Genomic DNA, 10,151 nt, shown 5'->3' with positions numbered 1-10,151 from the left:
CCCCCCCCACCCGGTGCCCCCCCGCGCCGCCCCCTGACGCAGTGCCCCCCCCGCTCCGCGTCCCGCTCTCCGCTCGGCGCGCGGCTGCCCACGCCTGGAAGGGGGGGGTGAGGGAGGGGTGGGCCGGGCGGGCCGTGGGGGGGGCGGGGCCGCGCATACAGATGAGCCCTCGGCCCCATTGTGCGCGGCGCGCGGCGGCGCGGGTTCGGCTCGGCTCGGCCCGGTTCGGCTCGGCCCGGCTCGGCCCCGCCCCGCCCCGCCCCGCCCCGCGCCCCCCCCTCTTCCCTTCCCCCCTTTCCCTACCCCCCTCCCCAGGGCCGCGCTATGGAGCCGGGGCCGCGCGCGGGCTGAATATCCCGCGCAGCCTCCGCGCAGCCGCGCGCGCACGGCGCCGCCAGGGCCATCTTGGGCCGCTCGGCACGGTGAGAGCGGGGCCGGGGCCGGGGCCGGGGGGGGAACTCGGGGACACGTTCTTGGGGAGGGGGGGACGCGCGCAGGGGACGCGGAGCGGCGCTGCGGCTGAAAATCGCCCCGCGACCCCCAAGTCGGGAGCGGCGTTCGCCGGGCCGAGAGCCCCCCCGGGTGCGTCGGACTGCGGGGATGGATGCGGGGGTGTCCGTTCCCCCCCCGGCACCGCTGACAGCGCGGCGCGCGCAGCCGCCCCCATCCCGCCACCCCCGCGCGGGGCCGGGGGGGAACCGAAAGCGTCGCGCTGCACTCGGGGGGTGGGAAATACCCGGGGTGGGGGTGGGCAGCACCGGGGGGCGGGGGAAGTCCCCGCGGGTTCCCCCTCCCCGCTGTCACCGATGGGAGGAGGGAGGGGGCCGCCGCGTTCCCAGGGGTGACCCGAGGGGGTGACATTGGGGGATGCTGTCCCCCGGGGGGTGACCCCCTGTGGGGGTGACACCGTGTGTGTGTGCGGTGGGGGGCGGGGGGGGTTGGTGCCGCCGCCCGGCTCGGCTCGGTCCCGCAGCGTTGGGGTCGCGTCGGGGCCCCCCCGGGGGAGGGCTGGCAGCGGGGCAGGCGCGTGCCGGCGGTGCCGTGCCGGGCAGGACGCCAAGTCCCAGAGCCGGGGGGGGCGGTGGGGGGGTTGGAGGGGGGGGGGTGGCGGCTGTGCCCACGGGAGTTCCGCACCTCCCCGCTCCGTGGGGGGGCGGCGCTGCCCCGCAGCTCTCCCGGCGCCCACTTCCTGTTCCCCCCCCGCCCCGCAGTCCCGGTGTCGGTGCCGCCGTCCCGCAGCGCCCGCCGCAGCGCCCGATGAACTCCATGAACCCCATGAAACCGTCGCTGCCGCCCACACCGCACGGGTGAGTGCCGCCCCACGGCCGCCCGGCGCGTGGCATCCCTTCCCCTGCCGCCCCCCCTCACCTCTCCCCCCTAATTAAGTTGTTTTTCTTTCTAGTGATGGTTCATTTGCATATGAGGCTGTTCCCTGGCAACCGAGCACCAATCAGCCGCCGGGATCCCTCTCCGTGGTAACCACCGTCTGGGGGGTCAGCAACACCTCGCAGAGCCAGGTACCGCCCTGCCCCCCCCTCCCCCACGCCCCACACTCCAGTCTGCCCACCCCCCCAATGCCCCCCCCCGGGGTCTCCGGCAGCAGGGAGGGGCTGCCTTGTAAGGGTGGGGCTGGGAGGGGCTTCCCGAAGGGGGTGGGGTCACCGGTGTGGGCGGGGCTTTGGGGGGGCTCTTAAGTGTTGGGTGGGGGGGACCCCACTGAGACCCTATCGACCCCCCACTGAGACCCCACCGACTTAACATTGGTGCCCACTGAGACCCCATTGATGATCTTTTGAAACCCACTGAGATCCCGTTGATTTCCATTGACTCCCACTGACGCTCCATTGATCACCAGCCCACGCTGAGACCCCACTGACTTAACATTGACACCCCTCAGACCCCACCGACTGCCACTTGAGCCCCAATGAGACCCCACTGACACCCACTGAATTCCCATTGACAACCACTAAGACTCCATTAAGCCCCTACTGAGATCCCATTGATTTTTCATTGAGCTCTCACTGAGACCCCACTGACAATCACTGAGACCTCACTGACACCAAGATCCTTCTGTCTGTTGACACCCACTCAGACCCCACTGACTGTCTGTTGACATCCAATGAGACCTCACTGACTTTTCAGTGACCCCCACTGAAATGCTGTTGACATCCAGTGGGTTCCCACTGACTGTGCACTGACACCTGCTGAGATCCCACTGACACCCGCTGAGACCCTATTGACTTTTCATTGACACCCACTGAGATCCCACTGGCACCCAATGAGTTCCTACTGACTGTTCATTGACCCCCACTGAGATCCCACTGGCACCCAATGAGTTCCTACTGACTGTTCATTGACCCCCACTGAGCACCCATTGACACCAGTGAGTTCCCATTGACTGTCCATTGACACTCAGACCCTACTGACTTAATGCTGACACCCTCTGAGACTCCATTGACCGTTTTTGATGCCCGCTGAGACCTTTTGACTGACAGTGAGATCTCATTAAGTGCCCGTTGACACCCACTGAGGCTCCATTGAGCCCCCACTGAAATCCCACTGATTTCATTGATCCCTCACCGAGATCCCACTGACACCCAGTGAGTTCCCATTGACTGCCATTGACACTCAGACCCCACTGACTGTCTCTTGACCTCCAGTGAGACCCCACTGACAACCAATAGACCCCACTGATTGTGCACTGACTCCCACTGAGATCTCACTGATCATCCATTGACACTGAGATCCCACTGATTATCCTCTGACCCCCACTGAGACCCCACTGACTCCCACCAAGATCCCATTGACTGTCCATTGATACTGAGACCCCGCTGATTTTCCTTTGACCCCCACTGAGATCCCACTGACACCCAGTGAGTTCCCATTGACATTCAGACCCCACTGACTTAACGTTGACACCCATTCAGGCCCCACTGACTGTCTCTTGATCCCTAGTGAGACCTCACTGACCCCACTGAGACTCCATTGACCCCCACTGAGACCCCGCTGACCCCCAGTGAGTTCCCACTGACTGTCCATTGACACTGAGACCACACTGACTTAACCTTGACGCCCACTGAGACCCCACTGACCGTCTCCTGACCCCCCTGAGACCCCACCGACCCCCCTGAGACCCCACTGACCAACCAGTGACGCTCACACTCCAGTGACACCACTGACACCCCGGTGACGCTCACTCCCCCACACGGCAGAGGTGGCAGCAGATCCCGGAATCACCGCCCCACACGCTGTGCCCCCCCAACCCCCACATCCCCCCGCAGGTTTTTGGCAGCCCCATGGGCCCGGGAGGCGGCAGCTCCAGCACCCCGCTGCTGCCCGGCGTGGCGGGCGCCGGTTCGGGGATGAGCTCTCCACAGTTCCTGGCGCAGCCGCCCTTCGCCGAGCCGGCTCCCACCAAGGGCTACGTGCAGCAGAGCGTCTACGGCCGCGGCTCCTACCCCGGCGGGCCCGGCTTCGCCCCCAGGTAAGGCGGGCACGGCACGGTGCGGTGGCACCCGGCACGACCGCGGCTCCCCCTCCCCACTGCCTGTGCTCCGCAGCTACGCGGGCAGCTCCAGTGCCATGGGGCTCCCGGCACACGCCGCCCGCCCGCCCCCCGCCGCCGACTTCACCCAAGCGGCCGCCGCCGCCGCCGTGGCTGCCGCCGCCGCCACGGCCACGGCCACGGCAACGGCCACGGTGGCAGCCCTGCAGGAGAAGCAGAGCCAGGAGCTGAGCCAGTACGGCGCGGTAAGGACGGCCGCACGCGGGGCGGGGGAGGTGGTGCGGGGACGCGGTGCTGACCGCTGTTTCCGTGCCGCAGATGGGAGCGGGGCAGCCCTTTGGCACTCAGTTCCTGCCCCACGCCGCCCCGCGCGGCCCCACCGGCCTCAGCCCCGGCGGCATGGCGAGCGTCATGGCACCCCTGGGCGTGGGGCCCGCGCGGGCACCCGGTGTGGGCACGCTGTACGGCACGCAGCGGCTGCCCCAGCACGCCTACCCAGGGCCCCCCCCCGGGCAGCAGCTGCCGCGGCAGGGCGTCAAGCGGGCGTACGGCGGAGAGGTGAGTGCGGCCGCGGGGCTGCGGGGCTGACGCCGGCGCTGCGTTGCCAGAACCGTGCTGACGCTGTGCCCGCAGGGGTACCCGGCACAGCAGTACCTGCAGGGCGGGCAGTACCCCGGCACGCAGTACCCCCCCAGCGCCCCCCAGTCCTCAGCGCCGTCCCCGTCCTACCCCGGGCACCGGATGCAGCCGGGCGTGGGCCAGTACCTCTCTGCTGCGGGTGGCACCGGGGCCTACTATAAGGTATGGGAGGGTGTGATGGGTGTGGGGTCGGCACTGCGCGGCACGCGGTGCTGAGCCGGGGCTGTCACCGTCCCTGCAGGCAGCTGAGCAGTTCAATGGGCAGAGCGGAACCTTCGGCACCTACAGCCAGGCAGCCGTCAGTGGGGTGAGTGCTGGTGGTGTGGGCGTGCTGTGGGGCTGCCAGCACTGCCACATGGTGATGGTGGTGGTGATGGTGGTGGTGAGGATGGTAGTGATGGTGGCGGTGATGGTGATGATGGTGGTGATGGTGATGCTGGTGATGGTGGTGGTGATGATGGTAGTGATGGTGGCGGTGATGGTGATGATGGTGGTGATGGTGATGGTATCCCCACAGCCAGGGCGCTCGGTGCCGGGGTACCCCAGCTCACCCCTGCCTGGAAACCCCACACCACCCATGACGCCGGGGAGCAGCATGGCACCCTACATGTCCCCAGGCCAGGATGTCAAGGCACCCTTCTTGCCCGACGTGAAGCCCAGCATGGCTGCCCTGCACCCCTCACCCTCGGGTAGGAGCAGAGGAGGGACCACTGTGGCCTGTGGCGTTGCCCCTTTAAGGGCTGGGTGCTGCAGGGGGTGGGCGGGGTTTTTGCTCAGGGGTGTGGCCAATGGGAGAGGGGTGTGGTCTGTGAGGGGAGGGGCATCATTGGTGTCATCCAATGAGAGAGGTGGGGGTGTGGCTTCCAGGAAGGGGGTGTGGCCATCAGGTATGGGAGGGGCTTAAGGCAGGGGTGGGGCTTCGGGGGCACCTGGGAGTGGGAGGGGCTTTGGGGGGGGCTGGGAGTGGGAGGGGCTTCCCTATGGGGGTGGAGTCAACTGGGGTGGGCAGGGCTTCATGTGGCAGCTATTAAATGTGCGGTGGGTTGACCCCACTGAGAACCCGTGAGCTCTTATTGACCCTAACTGGGACCCCACTGACACCCACTGAACACTCATTGACCCCCACTGGGACCCCGCTGACCCCACTGAGGCCCCATTGACCACTCATTTATGCCCACTGAGACCCCGCTGACACCCACCTTGTCCCCACTGGCCATCCACTGCCACCGCTGCCACCCTGCTGCCAGCACTGCCGCTCCATGACACCCATGGATGTCCACCAAAGGTCCCCAGCCATCCCACTGCCACCCCTCTGACGTCCCCTGCCCACCTGCTGTCCCTGCAGGGCCGCCTGCAGGTGAGGAGCTGCGCCTGACCTTCCCGGTGCGTGACGGCGTGGTGCTGGAGCCCTTCCGCCTGCAGCACAACCTGGCTGTCAGCAACCACGTCTTCCAGCTGCGTGACTCCGTCTACAAAACGCTGATGATGAGGTCAGGGCGGTGCCATGGGGGTGGGGGGTGAGCTGCCACGGCATGGTGTGGCACTGCAGGGCACTATGGAGCTTAGGGGGGCTGAGTGTGGGACAGGGATGGCAAAGGGTCCTGCATGGCACAGCATGGCACAGTGCTGCATGATGTGCTCCTACTCAGCACAGCGTGGCTCAGTGCTCCATGATATGGCCCTACAAGGCATGCATTGGTTCTTATGGCACAGTTCTCCATGGTATGGTCCTACACAGCACGGCATGGCTCAGTGCTGCATGGTGTGGCCCTACATGGCATGCATTGGTTCTTATGGCACAACATGGCACAGTGCTCCATCATATGGACCTACACAGCACAGAATGGCTCATTGTGGCCCTACAAGGCATGCATTGCTTCTTATGGCTCAGTGCTGCATGATATGGTCCTACACAGGACAACATAGCTCAGTGCTCCATGATATGACCCTACACAGCACGGCATGGCACAGGGCTGCGTGATATGGCCCTACAAGGCATGCATTGGCTCTGCATGGCACAGTGCTCCATGATATGGCTCTATACAGCACAGCATGGCCTGTGGGACAGATGGGGCTGAGCTGGCGTGACATTGCTGCATGATATGGCCCTACAAGGCATGCACTGATTCTTATGGTACAGCATGGCACAGTGCTCCATGATATGGCCCTACAAGGCATGCATTGATTCTTATGGTACAGCATGGCACAGTGCTCCATGATATGGCCCTACAAGGCATGCACTGATTCTTATGGTACAGCATGGCACAGTGCTCCATGATATGGCCCTACAAGGCATGCATTGATTCTCATGGCACAGCATGGCACAGCACTGCATGATATGGCCCTAGATGGCTCATCGTGGCACGGTGCTGCTCCTTGGTGCGTCATGGCTTGTCACGTATGGCACAGCCCTACACAGCTCAGCACGGCACAGAGCTGCACACCGCGGTGCTGAGCAACACGGTGTGGCTCTGCGCAGCTCGGTGCATCTCCCCCCACTCTATGCCCACCCTGCTTCCCCCCAGGCCCGACCTGGAGCTGCAGTTCAAGTGCTACCACCACGAGGACCGACAGATGAACACCAACTGGCCGGCCTCTGTGCAGGTCAGCGTCAACGCCACGCCGCTCACCATCGAGCGCGGCGACAACAAGACCTCGCACAAACCGCTCTATCTGAAGCACGTCTGCCAGCCCGGCCGCAACACCATCCAGATCACCGTCACCGCCTGCTGCTGCGTGAGCGGGGCCGCGGGGCGGGCGGGGGGCTGTGGTGGGTTGTGGGGCCGCGGCTCACCCCGCTGTCACCCCGCAGTCGCATCTCTTCGTGCTGCAGTTGGTGCACCGGCCCTCGGTGCGCTCGGTGCTGCAGGGTCTCATCAAGAAACGGCTGCTGCCCGCCGAGCACTGCATCACCAAAAGTGAGCGCCGGCTGCCAGGGGATGGTGTGGGGTTGGTGGTCTCCTCCTCACCCCGCATCTCGCCCCTTCCCCCAAGTTAAGAGGAACTTCAGCAGCGGGACCATCCCCGGCACGCCGGGGCCCAACGGGGAGGATGGGGTGGAGCAGACGGCCATCAAGGTGTCCCTCAAGTGTCCCATCACCTTCCGCCGCATCCAGCTGCCCGCCAGGGGGCACGACTGCCGCCACATCCAGGTGGGGGTGGGATGGGATGGGGTGGGGTGGGATGGGATGGGATGGGATGGGATGGGATGGGATGGGATGGGATGGGGTGGGGTGGGGTGGGGTGGGATGGGATGGGTGGAATGGGACGGGACGGGATGGGACGGGACGGGACGGGATGGGTGGGATGGGATGGGACGGGACGGGACGGGACGGAAGCCCCTGTCAGTGCCAGCTCAGCCCCATCTTTCCCACAGTGCTTCGACCTGGAGTCCTACCTGCAACTCAACTGCGAGCGGGGCACGTGGCGGTGTCCTGTGTGCAAGTGAGTGCAGCCTGTGGGACCGGGGTGTCCTCCTGGAGCCACCCTTGGGTGTCCCCATAGAGCCGTCCCTGAGTGTCCCTGTGGGGTTGTGCCTCAGCGTCCCTCACTGTCTGTCCCTTGGTGTTCCAGTGGAGCCATGCCTCGGTGCCCATGCAGGGTTGTTCCTTGGTGCCCCATGAGCTGTGCCTCTGTGTCCCCATGAGGACATCCCTTCTTGTCCCTCACTGTCCTACAGTGTCCCCACGGGGATGTCCCTCAGTGCTCTCAGTGACCCGTGCCTCAGTGTCCCCACGGGGATGTCCCGTGGTGTCCTTTGGAGTCCCAATGGAGCTGTGCTATAGGGTCTGCACGGGGCCATCCCTTGGCATCCCCTGCTGCCCCTGCTTGTACCCAGAGGGCCGTCCCCTGCTGCCCCCTCACTGCCGTGCCTCCCGCAGTAAGACGGCGCTGCTGGAGGGGCTGGAGGTGGACCAGTACATGCTGGGCATCCTGATCTACATCCAGAGGTGAGTGCTGCTGCCCCCCGACCCCACACGGCCACGCTGCCCACCGCCATGCCGTGCCCACCACCCACAGCTCGGACTACGAGGAGATCACCATCGACCCGACGTGCAGCTGGAAGCCGGTGCCCGTCAAACCCGACCTGCACATCAAGGAGGAGGCGGACGGGCCGGCTCTCAAACGCTGCCGCACCGCCAGCCCGGCACACATGGTGCTGCCCAACATCATGGAGATGATCGCGGCGCTGGGGCCGGGCTCCTCGCCTTTCGCCGCTCCGACGGCCGATTACGGCACGCAGGGTGAGCGTGACCCCACCGCGGTGCTCTGACCCCCTTCGCCCCCCCTCCATTCGGCGCCCGCCGCCACGCTCAGCCCATTTCTTCACCCCATTTCTCCTGCAGGTTCCACATTCCCGGCCCCCTCAGCCTACCCCGAGCCGTTCCCCCCCGCCGCCCCCGGCACGCCGACGCTGGGGGACTTCGCACCGCCCGCCTCCTTCCCACCCGAGCTGCTGCCCCCCGACAAGCCGCCCGCCGCCCCCCTGCCCGGACAGGTCGTTAAAGGGGGGAGGAGGAGGAGGAGGAGGAGGAGGAGGAGGGTGGCGGGGTGCTGAAGGCGCTGTCCCCGCAGCTGCCTCCCGCCGGCCGGATGGAGCCGTCCCACGCCGCCGCTCTTCACGCCATGGGCAGCCCGGCACAGCACCGCGCCGTGCCCCCCCCGCGACCCCCGCCAGGCAGCGCCGGCCCCGATGTCACCTTCAGCACCGCGCCGGGCAGCGGGGATGGGACGGAGCCTGCGCTGGATGTGAGTACGGGGGGCGTGGGGTGGGGAGGGGGATGTCCCTCAGTGGTACGCAGGGGTGTGAGTCCCCTGCTGGGCTCCAGCGTCCCCTGGTTTGCCTTGGTGTTCCTCCACACCCCGCGGTGTCCCCGTGGAGCTGTGCCTCTGTGTCCCTCAGCATCTCCCATCCCTCTGTGCCTTCGTGTCCCTCAGCATCCGTCTGTGTGTCCCAGCATCCCGGTGGAGCTGTGCCTCGTGTCCCCCTGTTGTCCCCATGGAGCTGCCCTGCAGTGTGCCCCGCTGTCCCCACGGAGCTGTGCCTTTGTGTCCCTCAGTGCCCCTTAGTGTCCCCTTCGGGCTGTGCCCTAAAGTCTTTCAATATCCCCCACTGTCCCCATGGAGGGACATGTCCTTCATGGTCCCCTGTTGTCCCCATGGAGCTGTGCCTTCATTCATGTCCCGCAGCATCCCTCAGTGTCCCCCACTGTCCCCACGGAGCTGTGCCTCATGGCCCCCAGGTGTCCCCATACAGCTGTGCCTTGGTGTCCCTTAGCATCCCTCAGTGTGCCCCACTGTCCCCATAGAGCTGTGCCTCAGTGCCCCTTATTGTCCCATTAAGGCTGTGCCCTGGTGTCCCCCTGGAGAGCCGCTCCCTGGTCCCCTGGTGTCCCCACGTGCCTTGCTGCCCTCAGCATCCCTTGGTGCCCTCGCTGTGTGTCCCCATGGAGCTGTGCCTCAGATCCCTGCAGGGACATCCCGTTGTCCCTCAGGATCCCCTTATGACTGAGCCTCATTGTCCCCATCGGGCCATTTCTCACCATCCCTCGGTGTCCCCATGGAACTTCGGTGTTCCTTGGTGACGTCCCTTGGTGTCACCTCCACATGGCTGTGCTGCGCTGCATTGCGTGATGCCCATTGGGTCCCCCGGGGGGGGCGGGATATCCCTCGGTGTGCTGGGGGGGCGTTGGGGTATTTTGTGGGGGTCCGGAAGGAGTTTATAACGCTTTGTGGGGGGGTTGCTGGGCTGTGCCCCACCTGCAGCTGCTGCCCGAGCTGACCAACCCCGAGGAGCTGCTGTCCTACCTGGGCCCCCCCGACCTGCCCAGCAGCACCAACGACGACCTGCTCGCCCTCTTCGAGAGCAACTGAGGCCCCTCCCGTTCCCGGGGGGCGGCCCCACGGAGCGGCCCCATCCCGCAGAGCGCAGCGCTGTACATATGTACAAACACTACCGCCCCGCTCCATTAAAGCCTTTCTCTCCCGTGGGCCTCACGCGTGTCCG

At 66.0% G+C, this 10,151-nt stretch overlaps 1 protein-coding gene across 2 annotated transcripts; it reads left to right on the top strand.

The window, feature by feature from the left end:
• Window positions 1-161: 161 nt before the first annotated feature.
• ZMIZ2 (zinc finger MIZ-type containing 2) lies at window positions 162-10,137 on the top strand. Of its 2 annotated transcripts, none has more exons than XM_090125459.1 (19): window positions 162-422; window positions 1,240-1,307; window positions 1,403-1,517; window positions 3,282-3,484; window positions 3,561-3,750; window positions 3,824-4,063; window positions 4,139-4,306; window positions 4,386-4,451; window positions 4,662-4,833; window positions 5,490-5,634; window positions 6,670-6,880; window positions 6,957-7,062; window positions 7,139-7,296; window positions 7,521-7,588; window positions 8,026-8,094; window positions 8,165-8,388; window positions 8,491-8,642; window positions 8,720-8,893; window positions 9,911-10,137. In XM_090125459.1, exons 1-19 carry the CDS (start codon window positions 162-164, stop codon window positions 10,016-10,018), a joined length of 2,898 nt encoding a protein of 965 aa, XP_089981585.1. In that variant the 3' UTR covers window positions 10,019-10,137. The 2 variants fall into 2 exon arrangements, with proteins under 2 accessions (XP_089981585.1, XP_031452876.2); XM_031597016.2 differs by having other exon boundaries at window positions 285-422; window positions 1,212-1,307.
• Window positions 10,138-10,151: the final 14 nt, after the last annotated feature.

This window comes from Phasianus colchicus, chromosome 27 (assembly GCF_987193195.1).
Source record: "Phasianus colchicus chromosome 27, bPhaCol1.hap1.1, whole genome shotgun sequence".
Taxonomy (NCBI): Eukaryota; Metazoa; Chordata; class Aves; order Galliformes; family Phasianidae; genus Phasianus; species Phasianus colchicus.
Note: the sequence above shows the minus strand (reverse complement) of the source record. Positions and strands in the feature narration are given on the sequence as shown.